Source organism: Rutilus rutilus (genome assembly GCF_951802725.1).
Source record: "Rutilus rutilus genome assembly, chromosome: 25".
NCBI classification, from domain to species: Eukaryota; Metazoa; Chordata; class Actinopteri; order Cypriniformes; family Leuciscidae; genus Rutilus; species Rutilus rutilus.
Window position 1 is genome coordinate 22,860,972 of NC_140229.1, and position 23,670 is coordinate 22,884,641.

At 39.4% G+C, this 23,670-nt stretch overlaps 1 protein-coding gene across 1 annotated transcript in view; it reads right to left on the reverse strand.

The window, feature by feature from the left end:
• Positions 1-23,670, reverse strand: part of adamts6 (ADAM metallopeptidase with thrombospondin type 1 motif, 6) — an 87,447-nt gene that overhangs the window by 47,901 nt on the left and 15,876 nt on the right. The window contains exons 7-11 of the mRNA XM_084400573.1: positions 20,828-20,973; positions 12,564-12,607; positions 8,176-8,281; positions 6,124-6,270; positions 450-591 (exon numbers count right to left, since the gene is read on the reverse strand). Coding sequence (XP_084256699.1) covers positions 450-591; positions 6,124-6,270; positions 8,176-8,281; positions 12,564-12,607; positions 20,828-20,973 — 585 coding nt within the window. The remainder of the gene's footprint in view (positions 1-449; positions 592-6,123; positions 6,271-8,175; positions 8,282-12,563; positions 12,608-20,827; positions 20,974-23,670) is intronic.

Here is a 23,670-nt window from a genome sequence, read left to right on the forward strand (position 1 = left end):
GATTGGCGAAACATTTATGGTTTTGAGGGTTAAGCAACTACAGAACAATTGTGCTTGCTGCGATGATAGTTCATTTTTGGTTGTTGATATGTGTGCGGATGTTTAGAAAAAATGTATTTGTTGTTCCGTCTGAACAACATAAAGACCAGTCCGACACAGCAACATTGTCTCAACCAATGGCATGAGTTTCGGAAACCTGTCTGAAAACAGGTATTATTTTTGCAATTCCATTGGTGACACTAGTGGCAAAAATATTTCACACTTACGTGATTTTTTTTTCTCTCTTTTAATGAATACTTAATGATTTTTTTTTTTTAAATCCTGGTTTAATCCAAACTGTCTAATTTTCTGACCCCAAAATGCCCAAAATTCTTTGTCTCTGAGCTAATAAAAGTCACCATGTAAAAACGACATTCCCAGAGCATGATAGTGTGTTGCAGCCGCCTTACCCCATATTTGCACTGACGGGAGGAGGCACCGTACTGGAAACGACACTGCTCATCTGCATCGTACACCTGCCCTGGAGCCACAGTGGGGTACAGGAAGTCTCGTTTCAGAGGCTCATTGTCCAGACACGTTCCCCGACCTGAGCTGTCAAAAAAACAAACCTTCAATGGGATTGGCTCCTCTACAGAGGTTTCATTTGTGACCAACAAGAGGAAAAAAAGTGTCTCATGCCAAAAGCTCAGATGAAACGAAATGGGAAGGTGTACTGTTAATGGGAATTAGCGAGTGAGAAACCTGGAAACTGCAGAAAGCAAAATGAGGGGAGGACATGAATGACAAACAGTGGCCATAAAAGGCTGAGATTTGGACTTATATGGTACTGCGGTGCGCCTATGGAATCCTTTGAAGAGCCAATAAAATGACGAAAGAGACTGAAGGAGCAAAAAAAACGCAGAAGGTACCGGAGGTCACGCGTCCAAGTCAAGAGTTGTGTTTAGTCTGTTTAGTCAGCTAGAAATATGAACGCTCCCAAGAAACCCTCAAAAAAAGAGGGCCACTGCTCCGTCTGCAGCGAACAAAGTAAAAAAATAAAGCCCAAGAAGAGGCCAGACAGTGCATGTTTTGCTGGACTGTGTTTATTCTGGGTTCAGAAGTGGATCTTGTTTTATTCTCGGCGTCCCTGTTACGGACGCTTTTCCCCCCTCCCTGGCGTGTGCAAGCGGCTGAGAGACGTGTCCGCCCCACGCTGCTGCTGTCCGCCGGAATAAAACAGCCAATTATTATCCCGCTCGCTTTGCCAGCAGCATGCCGCGGAATACGCTCTCCTTCTCTCTGAGGGAACAGTGGGCTCGCTAACAACATAAACGCTAACATTTCATATGCTGGAGAGCAGGCGGCTCTATTCTAGGTCCTGTCTGGCATTCGCATGATTGCTGCAACTGAACGCGCAACCTAAAGCATGTTAACCAACCACCCCACCGTGCGCTGCTAAAAGCAACATTGCCTCTAAGGAGAGCGAGTTTACATTGCATCAGCCAAGACACACTCACTGACGGTATGCCATTACATTTTCAGACACTTTCTACATGGAATACGTGTCTAACTCGCACTTTTATTGGTCTGAAGATGGAAAAATGGAAAGGAGTGGCTTTAAAACTTAAATTATAACTGTTTGTTTTCATGTATAGAGGGCCGGAGCAAGTGTGCACTGGGGCTTAAGTTCATTAAAATCGCAATAATTTATGAATTTAGCTTTCTCTAACCTAAAATTGCAACAACATAAATATTTTTTAATCATTTATACCATAAATATATTTACATGTTTTACATGCTGTATTGGTAATTTTTATACATTTGATGGTAAAATAGTTTGATAATTTTGTTACCTTATACACTTTTACTTTTTCGTGAACTATTTTTTAATTATTGGTTGTGTAATGGCAGGTTTCATTACCAAATTGCGCAAATTGAAATAACATTTAAAATACGCCCAATGAAACCACGTCAATTTCGCAAAAACTCCCATATATCGCAAAAAGGTTTTTACGCTCACATGAGGTGGTTTTTGTGCATTTACAGGTCACCTGGCGTAGATAGCGCTGTGTGTTTGGACAGAAGATGAGACAGAGTTCTTCGTTAAACTCATAAAAGACAAAAGTATTACAGTAAAACTGGATTCTAAACAACAAAGAAATGTCACAATTTATCAAGACCTTGAAGGGAGAAACACCTCATATGTGCCGCTCCTAAGTATAAGGTTTCCTTGGCATTAATGCTTGGATAACACGCCTACATCTTTATGGCTAGTACGGTAGCTGAGATATACGTAAACCTATCAACATCCATTGCCATGATTTTTGGAATGACTTATCGCGCGAGAAAAAGAAATTACGTTTTAGTCGCATAACATCGGTTAATGGAAGCCCTGATTTCCCCTACTTTAGTGTAAGCTTAATATAATAAAATAGTTAAATAATGTGGTTGATAAAATCATACATTACACTGACAAAAAGGCAGTCAAAAATATATCTAGATGTCTAAAAAAAACCATCCATGGATCTGGTTTCTGAAGTGCATTTTTAGAGGAAGCATTAGGTGAAACAGGGATATCTGGCTTCCCACCACAATACTGGAAGTCTAATCTAATTAAAAACTAAACCAAATACATTGGAAAGGAAAGAAACACATGAGCTCTAGCCTGGGGGTAACCAATGTTGTATTTGGTTTCATTCCCTTAGTTTTCTATTTTTTCCCATGTGTTTTGGAAGAATAATCCCCTCGCTGGGGAGAAAGACAAGTCTGAATATGTCCTCTTGTATTGGAATACACAAACAAAGACTGTTTATTTTTTTTTAGAGAAAGACAAAAATGGTCACTTTAAAAATGGACATGTTTATTTGACATGTCAACAAACTTCCTTGGGTAAACTCATTACAGCAAGCAGATATGCCAGCAATGAAAGAAAACTTAATGACTAACTATTTACAATATTTCAGCACAAAAACAAATAGTTGAATAGGAAATGACAAAAAAAATGGCAATCGTTTTACCTAGTGTTTGATCGGTATCGAAAAATGTTAAGCTAGTGATAAGATAGATAATAGTTAGTTCTGGTTCTCTAATCTAATTGGACAAGCAGCATTCCAAGAGCACTGATATCTAGTATAAAACGCTTTACCGTTTGTATTGCTCAGTTTGACTGTGTTTGTGTCCGTTTTTCTTGTTCGATGACACGCAATGGTTGATCCTCCTTTATCTTAATTTGGAATCATTTTCTTTGGCAAAGCAAAAATAGACAAAATAACTGGCCATGTTGTGTCTAAGGCCCTGTTTACACCTGGTATTAAGATGCGTTTTGGTCGATCGGATCGCAAGTGGACGACACTAAATACAGATGTAAACGGGTCTAAAACGTTTTGAGCTTGTCCACTTTCGGCCACTTCCAGAGGTAGTTGAAAACGTATTTGACTGGATTGCTTTCATAGTGTAGAAGCTCATGTGGTCGAATGTGTTCAAACAGCCACAAAAGACACCTACTCTCCGCCTGCTGACCTAATGAGTAAACATTATGGGAAGCGCTCTAGCCAGACAGGATTTAAACTTTGTCGACTGGAGACCCAAGTTTGGTTTGAAGATGAAAAACACACCAAGCACAATGTTCTCTCACCATTTCTGATTTCTAACACACACTCAACTCTGCTGCTCTCTGTATGTTTTCCTGTCATCTCCAGGTGCGTTCATAAGTAAATTGTGCGAGCTTATTTTGTCCATTAGATCGAAAGATCTGAAAAAGCCCATACATTTACCTGCCCATAGACCTTCCTCTAGAAGAAACCAGGACAGAATTGGTTGAAAGTGGACAAAAGAGACTGATTAAAATACCAGGTGTAAATGGGAATGTGTCTCCCTCGTCTACTTGTGATCCGATCAACCAAAACGCATTAATACCAGGTGTAAACGGGGCCTCTAATTTAAGATAAGCCATATTAACTTGTCCAAGAACATGGTGGCTGATGGTTGAGAAAGTACAGAAATCCAATTAAATGCTTATTTGACACAATTTTTACTTAACACTTTTCATTACAATTATTTTTAATATTTGAGAAATGAAAGTTTATGTTTTTTGTATACTTTGGAACTGACATGATTCATTTTCAATCGGCCAAAAAGCATGTTTATTGGCCAATGTCGATCTCAAAATGAGCATATATGTTCGATAGATCAGTCTAACAGTAATAATGACTACTGCAAAGAGTAGGCATTTTTCAAAAGCCTCTTTCTTTATTGAAAGTTCCTACTGTACATGTACAAACAAGTACACTGAAACAAGTCGGAATCTACAGCCAAGCACACCGGTTTCTGGCGAGAAAAGACCCAATCTGCTAGATGGGGATGTTGCGGAAATAGACTAGCATTATCATAGCAAAGCTGTTTTACTGCCAAAGATTACATCAACCTGAGATCTTAGAGAAGGCCCATTATTGATAGAATTGCTCGGTGCTAAGCAAATCCAAAAAAGGAAGGTAAGTATTCAACCTCAATCCGAAATGGTCACAGATGACACGGTGTGATTATACAACAGGGAGTTCATCCCAAACCAACAGAGCAGCGTTTCTTTGTGTTTGTGTGGGAAGTTGGCACACGATGATAAAGCTTCTGATGGCTGTGATGTTAATCTTCTTCCATGAGGTCATTCACCAGGAAAACTTTTTGACAGCCATGGCAACCACTATTCTTTCCTTTCGTCTTACGTTAGGGTAACAATTCAGAGTCCTGCCTATAACTGCCTACTACAGATCAACCACGCTCTCGTCTAGCGTTGAACGGACTTCTCTTTCAAATCGAGCACATTTATGTGGTTATAAAAAATAAATGCACAATTTTCCCAATTGTAAAGTGGCATAATGCATTAGTGGGAAAATAAAGAGTAAAAGCATAAAAAGAATCTATCTACATACTCTAAACTAGGGATGTGCGATTAGTCATAATTGATTTTCGATTTTGATTTTGGCTTCCAACGTTTATGAAAAGATAATCAAGGTATAACGATTATTGATTGACGGAATCTGCCCTATTACCTTAGCTCCTCCCCTGAGTGATCTGTACACAGTCCGCCATGTTTATCTTTTACATCACCAACTGTGTTCATGTGAACTTTGTGTGTTTTTGACATAACCTTGTGTGTATTTGACAGTTTAAGCGCAATAAGACGCGAAAGACAAATTAGTTTAATACTCATAGGACGCGCCGCGCCGTCTGACATCCAGGTTTCTGTGCGCGAGCTTCGCATGTGTGCGCTCAGAAAACCATATATCAGAAGTTGTTTAGACTGATAGGTTTTAAAACGCATGCAGATAATAAACTTTCATGAAGATGAAGAACTACAATGTCACGTGACCATGACAGCGATAGAGATGATAATCGAAACTAAACAGATGTTTTGTTTTTGGCAGAGTGTCCGAGGCACAAGCTGTAAAGGCTCCGTCCTCTTCTGGAAAGTGGGGCGGGGAGCAGCAGTTCATTTGCATTTAAAGATACATGCACGAAAACAAGAATGTTTTTCCTTCCACTCAAAAATTGGCATTTACAGGAGACGTAATGATTAATCTGTGGGGTATTTTGAGCTGAAACTTCACAGACAGATTCTGGGGACACCTGAGACTTATATTGCATCTTGTTAAAAGGGGCATAATAGGTCCCCTTTGATGTTAACATTAAGCAAATCCCAGCATACATTCTCTTAAATGCATCAGGTATTGCAGATTTGCAGTTTGAATGAAATGCTGCTGCATACACCAGTATCCAGGAGGGTTTGGTCATTTACATATAGAAGCACAAACTGAGAGGGAACAAAGAAGGGGGATAATAATAACACTGTCATAGAATTTTTTTATATTTATTTATTTGAAATAATAAAACGTTGAATGCACGAAAAAAATTATGGAAAGTTGGAATATTTTAAAGGAATTTGGGTCTTCTCAGGTCAATTCGGTAAAAGCACATTTATTTAAAGTTGGAATGAAACGGAAGTTGCAATAGTCTTTTCTTCCCTATTGTAAAAGATTTTCGAACCCGCTCAGTTCTCAGGATTTCCGATCAAATTGGACCCTTGAAGACTTTTAAAATCTTGAGCATTACCGACAAAAGAAGCATTCTTCAAATCCTCTTTTCACTTACTCCAAAAAGCTGGTGATATAGTCCTTGCTGCAGGTTGACCAGGAGAAGGGGTTGGTGTTGGCTGTGATATGGGCCGCCATCAGCTTGGCTGTCTCGTGACCTTTGGTCCCGCAGGAGTTCCCGATCCCATCGTGGTTCATGCCGAAACTGCGAGACAAGCGGATCATGAGCTTTGATGGATCATGTCAATCACAAGGCCCACCCCGCAAACAAGCAACAAGCTTGGGCAGCTCTGAAAGATCAGGAGCGGAGGACATCTCCTTCAGCTAAGCTGTAAAGAGAGGCTTTTTCTGACTCGGTAACAGCTGTGAGAAGAGGACAGATGGGTCAAAGGCCAGGGGCTGTCTGGAGCTCTGGAGGAGGGCGAAAGTTGTAATCACCACCCTGATCCCAGGCTGTCAATCAATAATTACACGTTTGAGCAGACCTCAATTGGACAGTCATCTCTTAATGAACCTGGCCTGCTTTTTCCCTTCCTCCAAGCTGCTTTCATCTGCTCACGGGCCATCGGTGTACAAGACTGCTGAAGCATTCAGCCACATTCCTTGCCGGCAACTCCACAAATACATCATTTGAGCCGTGCAAATTTTGTTCCCTTACATATCTGTCTGGATATTGTATGAAAAAGTTAGATCACCTTACAGCAGGACCTCGAAGCTTTCGTTGCCGGCCGGGGTCTATTCAAAATCCCAAATCAGTCTCTAATGCATATAACAACCCCTCTAACACAATTCCTCTGTGTTTTTTTAAGGCGCACATTTATGACATTTCACTCTACTCTCAATATAAATCAGCGCAGGAGAAACCTTCCCCACAAGAAGTAGCGGCTATTTTTACAACTGATCCACAACAGAAGCAGACGCAAGACATAATAGAGGAAATTGCAATCTCGCTGAACTTAGCCGAAAAGCTACGTAGACCAATAGATCATGGTTATTTTTCTAAGCTTTCAGGATAAGGTTCATTTGTTCAGACTGTCATTTGCATAAATATGTGTGTGCAGGCAGTACACGCTTTGCATTTTGGCGTGAGGAATATACATAATAATGACCACAATAAAACCAATCCAAACACAAATATCCTATGAGTAATATTAAGTAATTTTTCAACCACAAGGACTCTAATAGAGTCCTGATCATCTCTTTAAACATTCAGGGTTGAATTCACTAAACAGTTGTATCTCAGCTTATTCACTTGCAACCTGCAATCCCAGTTCAACCCGATACTGCTCTGATATAAGTGTCAAAATAAGACAAAGAAAAGAAAAACAATCTTTAAAAAAATGGTTTAAAAACAAACGGTTTTGAAACACTTTACTCCCTGAACGCATCTTGATCATTATTTTCAAAAAAAAGTGTTTACATTTTTTAAGTATAAAAAGTATATATTTTTTACAAATATCATTACATTTATTCATTTATAAATATCAAGAAAAGTTTTTCACACCACATGACCCTTTACAGCCTGAATAAACTGCCTCGTCATAAAAAGTAAAATTATCTGACATTTTAAGAGATTTGTTGGCTTTGACACGGTCATGAGGGTCTCCGTGTATCTGCATGTTTGCACCACATGACCTTCATTTGGTGAATAAAAGTTTTTCAAATCAGCAGTTTTGTTAAATGAATACTTTTCTTTACCAAGTAAGATTTCTTTTCTTAAGAATTACATCAAAATACTTTTTAGGTTTTCTTTTAGAAAATGTCATTATTTGAATTAAAACACTGAGTCGTGGTGCTTATGCAGGAAAAATGAGTTTCAATCTGGCTTTCAACATTCTTGTATATATCTCCCAATTATTTCCTCTCCTAGGTTTTTGATTCTATGGATGAAAACGGCAACAACAACAAAAAAAGACCACAAATGTATAAACTCCCTGTAAACAAGACGATTTAAGGTTCAATTACTTCGTAAACAATAGAAACAGATGTTTGCCTTAGCAAACACTACTAATTAACAACAATTAACATTACAATGTATGTCTGGCTGATATTACTGTCACAAATGGTCAGCAAGAACACAGAGACAAATAGAAAGAGAAAATATACTTACTTGTGTCCGATCTCATGTGCAATAGTGAAGGCAGAGCCAAGGCCTATATCTTCATTAATACTACAGCTCCTCTCTGGCTCACACATTCCGGCTACGGACGCCAAACCTGGCCACACACACACACACACGCACACACACACACACACACACACACACACACACAGAGAGATGAGGTCAGGTCAAGGTGTAGAAGTGCTATACTGAGTCACCACCATAAAATGAGATTCTTCACATTAACCACGAAACCACTGAACCTGAAGCTGGTGAAAAGTTTATGCGAAAGTTTTTTTAAATCACTAGGGGGTGGGTCAACACTGACGGCTAGACGATTAAATAAAAAAACAACTGATGTTGTAGCTGGAAAATGTCTAGACAAGGGGGTTAGATTTATAAATTCTACATCTGGTAACAAGGGACCACCTAGTAATGCAAGCCAGAGCTCAGAATTCAAGAAAACATTTCACTTTGCGCCCCCCAAAAAATATAGATGTTTTTATTATTCAAGGTTTCAAGAGACAAAGAAATCATTGTTTTCTTAATCCTGTTAAGTTTGGTTTCTTCCAAATGAGATTTAGTTGACAATTTTTGGATATTAGCACAAACCTGACATAAGCTGAAATTTACTACTGACAGTGTTTTGGTCCCCAGCCTACAGGGACTTGGCTTTCTGAGAGGTTTGTACTTTAAGCGTTATGCTGCACTGTCATTTTCCTTGCCATAAATAAACAGGCCTGTTATTTAATGTGTATGGAATGAAGGAAACATTAAATCTACTCTGTTTTTATGTTGTAACTTTTGTAGCAAGCCACCTCTGTGTGGCAGCACTGGCATAGGGCACTTAATCTCATAAAACTTTCAAGTCTTTCTGTCCTCTGACTACATACACGATAACTGAAATGTAACATCATAATTGACTGATTTAGAACACTCTCCATAGACAGCAACCCGTAAGTCATTCAAACAACATTATGCGAAGTACACTGGAGACTCGACTCACAATTCATTTAAATAGAGGTTTTGGTTAAGATGTTGATAACCTAAACAACATATTACTCTAGTAAACATAGAAACACACACACGCACACACACAAACTAATTTTGGGTAACATAGTCCAATTTTAATTAGATTAAGCAATTTTTAATCTGTATAAATTTTAGATATTTAATAGTAAAGAATGAATTTGCTGAAAGTATATTTATGAGTTATTTTTTCTCCTATTATTTTTTTCCACTGTGTTTGTTCTGGGATTGGCTTCACCACAAAAATCTGGCAGCTTAATTGTGATGAAAATACTTCAAATACTTCAAATAAAAATACTTTTAGTTCACTCAAAATTGAAAAATGTAGAAATTCTGAGAAATATTGGTCGCTCTTTTCCACGCAAGTGCAATTATTGGGGCTTTCAAGCATCCAATCCAACCACAAAATTATCATAACAGTAGGCCATAAGACTTGTGCACTATATTCCATATTTTTTAAGCAATAAGAATTAACTAATTATTCTTTTAATTGTCCTAAAGAAGTCTTAATTTAACATCATGTCTTACAAAGCACATCAGATGTTTCTTCCTGACATAGAAGAAGATGGAGCAAAGATTGAGTCTTCAAGTCTCAAAGCCAGCTGCTTCTGTTAAGGGGAGGGGGTTCCCTTGAAGCTATGAAGTGGGGAAATGGGCTTTTGCAAAATCCAGGTGTCTCTTAGTTCTTTTTTCCCCCCTCTGCCCAGCCTGGGAGAGAAGAACAATTCTCACCAGATTACATCTGTTGGTGATTGGTGAGAAAAAAACCCACAAAACCCTAAAGGTAGATGTATGGAGGACCATCCAAGATTCAAGTAGCCTGCTCTGGCCTCTGATTGGATCAAACATGTGGTGAGTAGTTTATCTTTGCAAACTGAAATCAACAAGGAGACCTTGATCCTTTAAAGGTAAAAGTGCCTACTTTTGGGGGCTAATAATATTAAATAGGTTCTGCGCAAGAACTAAAAGAACAAGAAGTAAATGTCAATTTTCATTTTTGTGTCACATCCATTGCGAGACATGTGAGAACCAATGGTGTTTGGGGTCTTAACACATCTTGACATGTCTTGAAGTTTGAAAATGCACAGGTTCATTTCAAATGTGAGAGCCATGTTGGAAAATTATCTGTGAATAACTTAAATTCCGGTCTGTCCCTCATATATGACTATGGATGTTTACCACAAGTTGTATAGATTCATCTTATGATACTTTTGTGCTGCTTTTTGTCCTTTTTGTGTTATGGCTTGACACAATGTTTTCATTGTATATGGAAAAGTTTAAAACATGTATGCCAAGTTCTTTGCAATGCTTTGCATTCTTTGTATTCCTGTTGGTTTCATATGGTTTTAAGTTAAGAAACGTTTCTACCATTTTCTTCAGTTTAATGAGTAAACAGTAACATATTCTTTACACCTTGCAATACATGTAAGTGTACACATTTTAATCATGATATTCAAAAAAGTATGTTTTACAAGTATAATGAATTCATAAACATCATTAGGTTTTGTGGAGTCGAACCACATGACATTTTACAACCTGAACTAACCGTGCCGTAAATAATAATTCACCGTAAAAATTATATGATCAATACGTTATAACAACATATGTTTTTACATTGCTTTAACTCATCAAAATAAGTTGCAATTTCAAAATATATTCAACAATTTCAGATTCAACTAATTTTTTAAGTCAGTTTAATGTAAATTAAGATGAAATGGCTTAAACATCCAAGTTGATTGTACTTTATTTTAGACAGAGTCTAAAAGTACAGAGTAATGTACAGAGTCTCCGTTAAGTACAGAGTAATGTTAATTAAATACATGTACTTCATATAGGGTCAGGTAGGATTAGGATTTGGTTGAGGGTTAGTTGCATGTAATTATGCATAATTTACTGTTATTAGTATAGTAAGTACATGTAACAAAGACAAGGTAAATAAAGTGTTACCGTATTTTTTTTAAATAATAGTGTTTCCTGCAAGTTGGTTGCACCACATGACATTATTGTTCGCACCAAGTGGGCTGTTTGAATATCAATAAGCAGTTTTGTTTCACTTTATGCTTCTCGATAAATATCAAAAAGAATTTTAATTCAGAAATTAATATCATGCTATATTAAAGATGTATTAACTGAAGAAAGAAAGAAAGAAAGAACGAAAGAAAGAAAGAAAGAAAGAAAGAAAGAAAGAAAGAAAGAAAGAAAGAAAGAAAGAAAGAAAGAAAGAAAGAAAGAAAGAAAGAAAGCACGTCTGACCCCTGTTCCACAGAGAAAAGGTGAACCAAAGAAAGTAATAGAGATTTGGAATGGCATGAGGTTGAACTACTCCTTTAAAGTTGACTATATAACAAAAGAGTATTGAAAAGGTCTAAACCTGACCTCCCGGTGGGCAAAATATTATTAAAGATATTGAATCCTAATATGGGATACCAAGGGAGGCTTGTGACTGTTTGGGAGCCATCGCTCCAACAAAGCACTTCTGGCCTCTTTATCTTCCTTATCCAGAGGCCCAAACAAGAGCGGACATGCAAATCAAAGGCTAATAAGACACCGACTGGAGGCAAGAAGGGTAAAAAAAGGAAAGCGATACAGGATATAGAGGGTTAGTGGGCCCAGGCTGACTCGAAAGCTCACTGGTGGGGCTTATTTTCCTAAGCCGAGGGTCGCGTTGGTATTATCCCCACTCTGCGATGACCCCCAGAGGGCAACACGTTGACCTGAGATCATGGTGATGCCTCTGGGTGAGTGGGGGGTGTTGAAGTGGAGATGGAGGTGGAGAAAGAGGAGGGGGGGCAGCAAGGAAGCAGAGCAGATGCCAGGGCAATTAAAGGGACCCGGGGAATGTGACGAATGCGGTCAATCTGTCAAACCACCCCTGGAGTCACAATATTACTTCTAAGATATACGGTTCAGCCCTGGAGGAGGCTGGTTCAGATAAGACAAGGCTTTGACAGACCATTTAGGGTGTTTGCTTTTTCCTCAGTTATCCCGACTTCTTTAAACATGTTAATTCTTCTTTTATCATGTTGTTCTCTGTTATATATTGTATAGTCTAATTTTCTTCACTCCTTTTCTTTTTTTGGCTTGCACAGGGGAGGGGTAAACACCTCCGTCCCGTAGCAGACAGAAGTGGGAATGTTAGGAAATTAAACAAGAGACAGCGGTGTCTGTAGAGGCAGGCAGGCATTGAGCCATGTTTGAGCTCAACGTGAGCCAAGCAGCTCAATAAAGACAGGGCAGTGAAGTCTTTCTCAAAACTCACGCAGAATTATTTGTTACACCGTTAAAACAAAGCATGTAGCATTTGGCGTTTAGTGGCGTATGTTTAAATCGAAGAATATTTGGCTTTAGGATTCATTTCGGGAACTTACCGAGAGTACCGCAGGGTTTGTTCTTATAGGTGCAGATGTCATACCTAAGAGAGAAAAGAAATCAAAAGTGAGGTCTTTAGATGACAGAAATTCATTGGTTCTCCATGCGGTAACTTTTGAAGAAAACATGAATGGTGTTTGCCCGTGCTAAACTCGCTGGCCAGAGAGTTTGAATGGGGTTGCTAAGGTGTTCTGGGTGATATGATTTGACTTCTATGATATTCTGTTCCCGTAGATATGGCCCGGGACACTCCTATGCCAAAAAGTCCACCCATTTTATCATCTGCCTTGTGAAAATCATAAGTATTAGCACAACGCATTTGCCCATTATGCGATTATGGTTAATGTCCGTAACTAGAGATGCGCCGATCGAACGGCCAGGGACCGGAAACGGTCAATTTTCCACATGATCGGCCCGATAACCGGTCGGTCAGTCTCACGTCTTACCGATTCCGAGCCGGTCCGTTTTGTTGCCATCGGCACAGGCAATAACGTCAGCTGAGCATTCTCCTCACACACCCACCTCCTCTCACTCACTCAGTATTCAGTTAAACACAGTCAGTTTTGGAACCTAATTAGTTGAGAAAGATAACGCATGTCGTGTAACAGTATATTGGATCCGTGCATAAACTCTTAAAGTGACAGCAGCCTAATAAACCTGTTGCCGTCTGTCATGTTAATCAGAGAACAAAACACAAAGAAAATCACTCGCTGCTTTTTAAACTAATTTTAACTTAGTTTTGTAACTAATTGTAAGCATTAATCTGTATTAAATTTTTACAATGAAGACTATCCAGTGTTATTTTACATTTGATTACTTTAATTTCTGTAGTATTTCTTAATTTTATATCACAGACACACAAATTATCACAGAAGTACCACGATAAACGTTTATAGGGCATATAAGAACAACAATGTTAACATATCAATGAAACACGGTCATCCGATGCGCGCTGCCATGTTTGTTTTCATCAGGTGGCTGAAAAAATATCCTTCAAATTTCAAGTTGGTCACACAATGCCACACTGGTCAACAGAAAGCAGCTCGATCTGAAAGTGTCTTCTGTGTGAGCTGTGCTTTATATATCACTACACTAATGACAACAGACAATGGACATTTTTTGCCCGCAAACTATTGTTGAAATTTCGCTAATGTGACCGCACCTTAATGCCAAATATTCAAAATCTATTTCCCACATTTTATTGACAGCATCCATTATAACTTAACATCTGTTTGTGGTTCTTGCCTTAGTTTTCTTTTTTGTGTGTGTTTTTGTTGTTGTTTATTTTGTAACCCAAACCCTTTCTTTTCCCCAATGGGACTTGTCATCAGTCGGCTGACGATTTCGACGGCAGGCCTATATGAAAGAATGCCAAATATTTTCTTATTCCCCAAATGGGGCATTTAACACCTCCTGAAAAATATCACAAGCAGTTTGGGCTGCTGAGTCTTGCCAAAGGCAGGCAGCCAGGCTTTGTTTGACATTGTCCTCAGCGCAGAGGAAAGACGCAGTGCCTGATCTGAATCATATTAAACTATCTTAGAAGCTTTGTGTTTTGCGTCAGGGGCTTGGGTTGGGGGCGCAGACGTTATGCACGTATTCAGTCAGACTGGTAGTTGGAAAGTTCCTATCGGCCTTCTATTTTGGTGTCGATCTGAAGATATCCATGTGCTCTGTTTACTGTGGCAGCTGAAAAGGGTCAGAGGAGCCAAAAGATCTTTGAATCTGGAAAATCATACTGGAATATTGCAGCCAAAAAAATAAATAATCAAAACAAAGGTTTCTTTGTGCTCCTTTGCACAGTTTATAAGCAAGTAATACGCTTCTTAAACAAATTATAAATTGTGAAAAAAATTTAACTTACTGTGAGATCATGCTCATATAAACCTGATCACAATTTCTTAAGAAACTACTTAAGGTACTTGGCCATGCAAAACATTCTTGCACAATACTAAGGTGTTGTGAGTGGTTGCCAGGGCGTTGCTATGCAATTACTAAGGTGTTGTGAGTGGCAGTTGCCGTGCTGTGCAGTTGCTAGGTGGTAACTTACTTAGCCAAGTCAAAAGAGGCCACCCATAAGTCTCTATGATAAGTCTGGCCGCTAGATATTGCTAAGAACCTTTCTTCAGTGTAAATTTAAAGTTTTTTATACATTTTTATTTATCATTGTAAGTTCCTCAACAAGCTCTGTTATTTGAAGTATCATTTATGTCATAATGCTGTGTAATTTCAACTTGTCCCTCTTGAGGAAACTACAATGGAAGTGAATGGAGCCAATTTGTTAGTGTTTCAATAGTAGAGCCACAATAAAATAATGTGCATCTCTTATTAAATCTCTTATTAACCTCTTCTGTGTTAAGTTATATTCAATCTTACAACTTACAATCTAACATCTAAACCTATAAAATGACAGCTGAAATGAATTGGCAAGCTTAAATGCACAAGTTTTAACAGAATAATTAAATGTACGTGACTTCATACTATCATAAGATTCACATTTCTGCATTTAAAACCTCCATAAAATGGCCCCTTTCACTTCCATTGTAAGTGCATGATTTAAGAAAATGAAAGATGAGTCAAAATTTCTATGGTAATCGAACATTATGCCACAAATACGGTCGATTGAACTTGTACTGAACCCGGAAAATGTTCAGTCCTGTACTCAACCCGCTATAACAGTGTTGTAATGGTGGTACATGCCTGATAATAAACTACATAACATTAGCATGACATCAAATTGCTAAAGCTGTATGTATAACCAATACATTATTAAATTATTAAACTGTTATCTGTAAGTTCAAACAAAACAGCATACTAAACATCAGAGTAAATTAGATGGAAGACTAAATGTGTGTGTGTGTGACTGACCCACTGTTTCGCTTGATGTCTAATTGATGTATATACTGTACTGATAATTCAATAATAATAAAAAAGCAATGTCATACACAGCATCCACAAGGAATGATGAACAAGGTCTCTGCCTTGAAGACAGGCTTTTAATGTATTAGAAATCCGAGGACAATGCAAATTCAATTTTAGTGGCTCCCTCCTCATCCCACGACTCCCCGAGCAGAGCAAACACTCACCAGCATTAGGTACTGTCTCATGAAGCTGGCCTCATTTGGACATCGATTTATTTTGATTTAGTTACTTTAATTTCCCTCAGCTCTCGCAGTGGATCGTGTTCCAAACAAGCAATATTGCATCTCGCCGTCATGCTCCGGCCAAAAGTCTAGGACTGGAAAAACATCGCCGGAGAGGTCAGAATGGACCGTCCGTCAGGATGATGTGGTCTTTATCCGGCTAATATTTCTTCCTCGTGCACCCGCAGCGGTGCTGCAGCAAATGTGGCAAATTACAAACTACTGGAACTTTAGGAAACTTTGTAAACTATATAAATGAACACGTTTAGTAATTAACTATAAAACTATAATTCTCTTGTAAACTTCATACAAGCTACAAACTTCATATATGACCAAACTACATGTGAATATCACAAAGTGCGCTATATGAGGAATGTTGTATGTTGCTGCAATTGTGAAAGTTGCAACTAAAATTGTTGCAAAAGTCATAAAGTTTACAACGTTTACTAAAATTGTGATAGTTTGCGGCATTTATTCAAATTGTAATAGCTACAATAGTTTAGAGATTTACTATAAACAGGATTCTTGCGTTTATTAACAAACTTTTTAAAAGTGTGATAGTTACGGTAATCCTAAAAATTACAATAATTAAAGTCCCCCTGTGGTGAAAATCAAGCTTTTAATGTTGTCTATATGTCTATGTAATGTTTTTAATATTTTATTTTAATTAAGACAAACCATGTACAAATTCATAAGTCGACAGCATTGCTGAGCATTTTCTCCTTAAAACTGCAGTGAACCAAAGACAGTCTCAAACACACGGTTTGAAATCGCTGGCGTTTCTGACGTCACAAACTACCTTGTAACCAATCAGGGGTGCGTTTCCCAAACAACGACGTAACTCGCTGCTTAACTACCGTAGTGCGATGCATCGTTGAAGAAATTAACTAGCTAGTCACGACTGTTTCCCGAAACCATATTGTCGCAAATTGGTCGTTCAACCACGATGGTTAATGATGTCACGCACGTGGTGGAGTAATAACTTCTTTTAATGAAACTGTTTGAGATCGAATTAACGCTAGATGTTTTGATATAAATTACAGACATGGCATCTGAGGACTATTTCAAATTTTTCTCAGTTATTTTGCTTTATTTCCAGACTCAATCATAGGCTCGTTCTTACATAGTCGAGCACGTTCGCACATGCGCAGTCTTCAAAAACGGTGCTTTAAATCTCTTGACAAACTAAAAGACGTAAATGACATTTGTATGTATTCTAAATTAAAGACACAGGTTGTACTGAATGTCAGCTTGCTTATGTGGCTCAAGATAAGGATTTATTAAGTCCACATGTCATGCAAACTAGAAACTCTGCTTCTAACCACAGGTCGAGAGCTGTCGTTCCAACCACACAACTTTGCGATGGTGTTTGCGAATGTTCGTTGGAACGATGGTTTCGAGAAACACAGACTCGTTGAACTATGCTGATAACGATGGAACTTGCAAACATAGTTGGCCAACGATGCTTTTGGGAAACGCACCCCTGGTCAACATGTGATCGTCAATGAGTGGATCTCTGAGCTGGTGCGAGTGAGTGGAGACGGGGCTCATTTGCATATTCATAGAACCACGTATACTAAATGAGGCAAGGGTGTAGAGTTACATTCAAGCTATTTCAAGTTAAATTTAAAATCATTCAAGACTTTTTTTTTTTAAGGAAAAACGTTTAAATATGTAATTTTGATGAGTTTAAGGGATAAAATTGACTACAGCAGGACTTTAACAACTTACAAAGTTACAAAAAATTGCGATAGTTGCAGGAGTTTACAAAGTTTACTTGAAATGTGATATTGTGGTTGTTTACATACAGTGATCTTTTAGTTAAATATAGTAAATTTCATAAACTATTGTTACTATCACAATCATAAACTACAGCAGCATAAACTACCACAATTTTAGTAAACTTTATAAACTATTGCAACTTTTCTGTTACGGGTCTGGTTGCAGCAATGAGGAAACAGGATCTATATGCAGCAGTCTTTATTAATCATAAACTCAAACTTACAGAAATACTCGAGATACTAGGAAATCTCTCACACGGGACAGAACAACCAGGCCAATACAAAATACAAAACACAGGGCTTAAGTACACAGGGACCTAATCAAAGACACAGCTGACAAGACTAACGAGACAATGATTAAGGTGTCCATGGCAACTAAGGAGTGGCGGGAAAAGAACAAATGAACACAGGAAGTCCAAACACAAACAGAACATGTAACATTTTTAAATTGTAGTAAACATTGTACAGTAAGTTGCAACTATAATCATTTTAGTTAAATTCATAAACTATTGTTGCATGACTAGTTAGAACTACAGTAAGCTATTAGTGTTCCAAGAACACAAGTTGTGATGCTGACTTTCACCAAACATAAACAAATAATCACAACTGGCTAGAGAGCTAATGAGTAGAGTCATTACGTTGTATGGTATCCTGTGTTTACTTTAACAGGCTTTCGAGGGAACATCACTCTGATTGTTAAGCTCTCCTCCAGGCTATTATTAGTCATATATGAATTCACCCCATATAAATGTCTCCAAATGAAGCTCTGCTATGGTCATAAAATCACATCGCTGCAGGGGTACTCAATAATACACTGACCACACAAGCGAATCAGCACATTAGCCTTTGCGTAAATAAGGCTCATAAATCAGATTTGTTTTTCAAATCCATTCTAGGACTGACTACACTGTCATTTTACAGCTGATGAAATCTGATCTGTTCATTCATACAGTGTAGTTGATGTTCGGTGTATGTCAAATGATTTTCTAATAGAACAGTAGCTGACACTGAAAATGCTCTCATGTCTATCATGACACTTCGCTCATATGCATATTTACGCATATAATAGTATGCAGCTGGGTCCAAAAATCACTGACTCAGTCACTCATTCACTACGTAACTACAAGTTAATCTCACATAATCCACACCAGCAAGAATGTAGAGTGATGAAAACATACTTTATTTTAAATAAATAAATGTATTTCTTTAAAGAACTCCAATTTGAACATTCAGACAGACAGATTGCAAACCACATATCAATGTGGTCTGGATCGAGTTTGTAAACAAGTGGTTTTTCTGTTCAGACTAGAAAAAAAAACTAAATAGATTGGAGTTGGAGGCAACAAAAAATCTGCATGTCTGTCTATATATATGGGCATTCTCGGCTTTGGATTTAATAGCTATTCACTGTTTCACTTCAACTATTGTTCATTTTCTTGAGTAAAACCTCAAATAATCAGAACAGATCTCAAAAAACAATAGCTGTAGATCCAAAGAATACAATATGAACTTTGGAGTCATTTATATTTAACTGAAGTATGAAATGTCAATTCCTCCACCACATGTAGTATAAGACAACACAAGCCTTTTTTTCTAAAAGAAAACATCTGACTAAAGTTTAAAGCTGCACTTAATTCAGAACGAAATCCATTTATAGCGGCGAACCAGTAGCATTTGTTTGCCAGACTCAAAACCAGTCTGCCAGAAATTATCAGGACAACGGCTAGTTGTTTACCGCCCGGCTTACTTTGGCAGATTTCTGTCTGTTCAGAAGAATAAACCTAAAATGAAACTTTCTGTAGACTAGCGTCAGACACACCGCCTGTTTCAGTCAATTCAAAAAGGTGTTTGGCCTCTACGTGTTTAGCAAAACACTACGAAGTTAAACAAATTATATGTATAAATAGAAATCTCCAATAACCTCTGCTCAAGGAGTGACGTCTACAGTATCAGCTGACAGCGTCAAGGCTCACACCTGTCCAAACCACATAGTCATGCACCAGTGAACAGCAATTAACAATGACATTAATAACCAGTTTAGTCTCAGTTGTAAATGACCCACCCAATATATGTTTCCAGTACAAACTGTCAAACTTGAATGCCAAAATGTCAGCTAGCCCTAAAACAAGCCTTTCTTCTCTAATTTGAGCTAAATTGAGGAAGTTAGTAAAAAATTTTAAAATCGCAGAGCTGTCTGCCATTTAACAGATTGATCGCCCACAAACTTAATCACTGAAACAAACTACTGTAAGGCGTTTTTGGCTTCTGGATAAACATAATGAATTTAACAACATAGACTGACTCAAAGGAAAATCCGTAGAGGAAGTAAAAAAGACAACCTCCAGTCAACAAAGTCAGTAAAAACAATTTTCAATGAGACGTTAACATGTTTTGTTGGCTGGGGTTTGTGGAAACAACTTTAATGACAATTTAGTTCTTAAATGGGACCTACTATTATGCCCTTTTTACAAAGTCTTTGTTTTTGGGCTCTACTAGAATAGATTTTCAAGCTTGACTGTTCAAAAAAACTTTATTTTTCACATATTCTCCATTGTTGCAGCACCTCCCTTCCCAGTCTGTCAGTAAGGCTCAGTTTAGTTCCTGTTTCTATGAATCCCCTCCTCTGAAAAGCACAATGTGCTCTGATTGGTCGGCTGGATCAGTGTGTTGTGATTGGTCATCTGCTACAAGTATGTTTGGGGAAATCCACACCCCTTACTCATCACAAGTTTCAACACACTACTAACTCAACCAGGCCTCCTCCCTTTAATTTTTCATATGCTGTGGGCGGTAATTTTTTTAATGAGTTAATATTGTGACGTGTTCTGGAAGAAAACTCAAGACTACAATGAGGCGTTTCAGGGGGTTCAGAAACAGTGACATTGATATAGAGAATAACTGCCTTTGGAGAGACTTTGTGCTTTATAACTTAGCAGAGCTTTTTCAAGCTCAAACAGCAACATTACACACATTCAACGGACATTGAACATGTAAAAAAGCATAATAGGTCTTCATCAACTAGTTCTGCTTCAGCAAAATACTAAAATCAGGCTGAATATCAAATGTAATCATTTTACCATGTGAAGTATGAAAGTAAAGTATCTGCACTTTCATCAGACAAATAACGTAGTAAAATTCTTTAGGATATACAAACCTAATCGATCAAATATTGGCTAAATGAATGTTTGTCATCAAACATGATTTTAAACAGATGAAGTGTTGGTGTCTTCCATCTGGGCCCTGGAAGAACATTCATTTCAAACAAACATAGGCCTAACCATATTCCCAACCCCAGTCATTAACTACCCCTAAAATCAGATGGAAATAATAGTAACCGACCTTGTAATGAGAACAGCATTGTCGTGATGGGCGATCCCATTCTCTGGGATACTGTTTCCATCCCCCTGATGAGAAAGAATGGATTTCTGCCATTTACAGAAGCTGTCTAGAGATTTGTCTGCATGGTGGTTTATCTCCAAGTTGAGCTGCAACACAGAACACCAATGTAACATATCAAGACGACACAATCTGACCCACTGCGTTTTGAAATGAAGTCACAATATAACAAAGGATGCTTCAGTTTGTTGAGTTGTTATTTTATATAATATATTGTATATATTATTTGGCTGGTACAATGTGAATTATAGCTCTAATGACATCATCTTTGTGGTAGTTGGATCTTTTGGTTGGTTTCCCAGTCTGAGAAGAGTTATTTGACTCTTCCGAGAACAAAAAAAACAAAACAAAAAAAACATAGTCAAACGCCCTGGCTCTTTCATTAAAGATATTAATGCAAAATCTTTTACAAAGTTTCCCTGTGGGACAATGTCTAGGCATATCTGTTCGAATAACTTTTATGTTTAAAAGTGGTCCAACGATTCATGATTCCATCTGTCTTGTTCAGGCCAATAAAACAGCAGACTACTGTGAGGTGTGTTTCTAAGCTTCTAAAAATACTCTTAGCTCACACTCATTTAATGCTAATGCAGACAAAAGACAAGAACGAGGAATTGAATGCATGTGCGTGAGACTAGGGAGAAAATGTCACCTAGCCTAGTCTTGGGAAGTGCTGCTGAAAAACAATGACCTTTTGCAAAACCAAAATGCAGCTGTAAACTGTTTAAGGCCACGTTTACACATAGCCGGGTATTTAGAGAAACGAATATTTCTCCCCCTCCGTTTTCAAAAATAACATCGTGCACACAACATCGTTTTCAAAAAAGTTGTCGTTTACATCAACCCGCATAAATACGCCGTCGAGCAACATCATAATTATGCCAAACCTATGGGCGGCAGTGTAGGGAGAAGGGTAAAGCCATGCAAGCCAATCAGAATCCTCAAAATCGACAACAACGAATAGCACGAGCGACTTCCAGTTCCTTTCAAAACAACAGACATGGCGCGAGATTCGTTTGTGCGGACAGACAGCGAAGCAAATGCAAACAGGCCAAAAACGTTTGCACAAAAGTAAAAATGAGTACTACCTTAACAGCATCCATGATCAAATAGTAGCCAAACAAACTCTAAACATAGGGTGCTCACATGACGTAAGCATTTTCTGGCGCATAATGTGACGTTTGAGAACCTAAAACCCTGTTCCCTTTCGTGGTCACTCCGAGTTACGTCGGATGACGACGATTGGGGTTTCGCTTAGAAGCCTATCACCTTCGAGTATATAAAACGAGCCAATGGCAATGAAATGCCATGGGTCTGCGGAATTTGCATAGCGTAACTCCGCCCGCCGCAGGGGGTATATAAGGAAGTACGCTGCACAATGCAGACATGCTTTCGCTTCGGAGCCGAGAACTTCTCCACTCCTGCAAGCCAAAGATTCTGAGTTAGTCTTCTCTTACCTTCGAGACGAGCGAGCTCTCCGGTGTTGGTGTGACGGCGATTTCAGCGAGTGCACACTTCCCTGCTGATCTTGTCAGTGATCTGACAGTTAGTGTGATTTCTCCCTGTTCGCTTCAACATCCGCGGAGTTTTCCTCTCACAAAAAGAGCATTGCATGTGGCACGTCTTTTTAAAGATGTCTCGCCCGTGCACTTCTGGTTGTGGTCGCGATGTATTTTCTCCTGATGGGCACAATCTCTGCTTAGCGTGTTTGGGCGTTGATCACGCTGAAGCAGCGTTTGTGGATGATTCATGTTCTCATTGCGGGAACATGACCATCTCCATGCTGCGGTCGAGACTCAATGAGCTCATCAGAGCGAGAGTCCCCTCATCCACACCCCGATCTACGGTCTCCCCGAGAGGCTGTACTTCGGCTGGTGGCCAGGGTGACCTGAGGGTATCTGTGTGGGACAAACCGCCGATACGTCCACGGTCCACACACCCCTCTTCAGCATTGGTACCCGTGAGCGTGCAAACCGAAACCGCCGGTCCCTCTACGGAGGCCCCGCGCGTTTCGTTTGGCGTTCCACAGGAGGATGCAATGTCGATCACTGCATCACAAGGTGGGCATGAGTCCTCGGGAAGTGAGGATTCGGCTGTGTTGCCGCCCTCGGGCGTGCCAGCATTGCCCGAGTCTGATCCCGAGCTGACTGCCATGCTTTCCCGGGCAGCCGCGGCCATTGGGCTCGAGTGGTCCCCGCCGCCCGATCCAGTGCGCTCGCGGCTGGATGATTGGTTTTTGGGAGCGGCCGCTGACATTCGTCGCCGCCCAACCCCAATACCATTCTTCCCGGAAGTGCATGAGGAAGTCACGCGGTCCTGGAAGGCTCCCATGTCTTCCCGCGATCGTTCATCGGCTTTCTCCGCCTTTCCTCCCCTCGATAGAGCTGATGCTTGTGGGTACACTGGGATTCCCACGGTTGAACGTTCTGTCGCGATGCAGCTGTGTCCGGCAGGCGCTTCATCACGTGGTGATCCTAAGCACCCGTCCAAAGCCTGTGGATTCTCGTCCACTCTCGTGGCGAAGTCTTACAGTGCGGCGGGACAGGCAGCTGCCTCTTTGCATGCCATGGCCATTCTGCAGGTCTACCAGGCCCAGATGCTTCGTGACATGCACGAGGGCAGGACAGACCCAGGGCTCGTTGATGAGCTGCGCGCCGCCACCGACCTCGCTCTCCGAGCGACGAAGGTGACCGCGCGCTCCCTGGGTTTGGTGATGTCCACAGCTGTGGTCCAGGAGAGACATCTCTGGCTGAACCTGGCTGATATGTGTGAGCCCGAGCGGACTC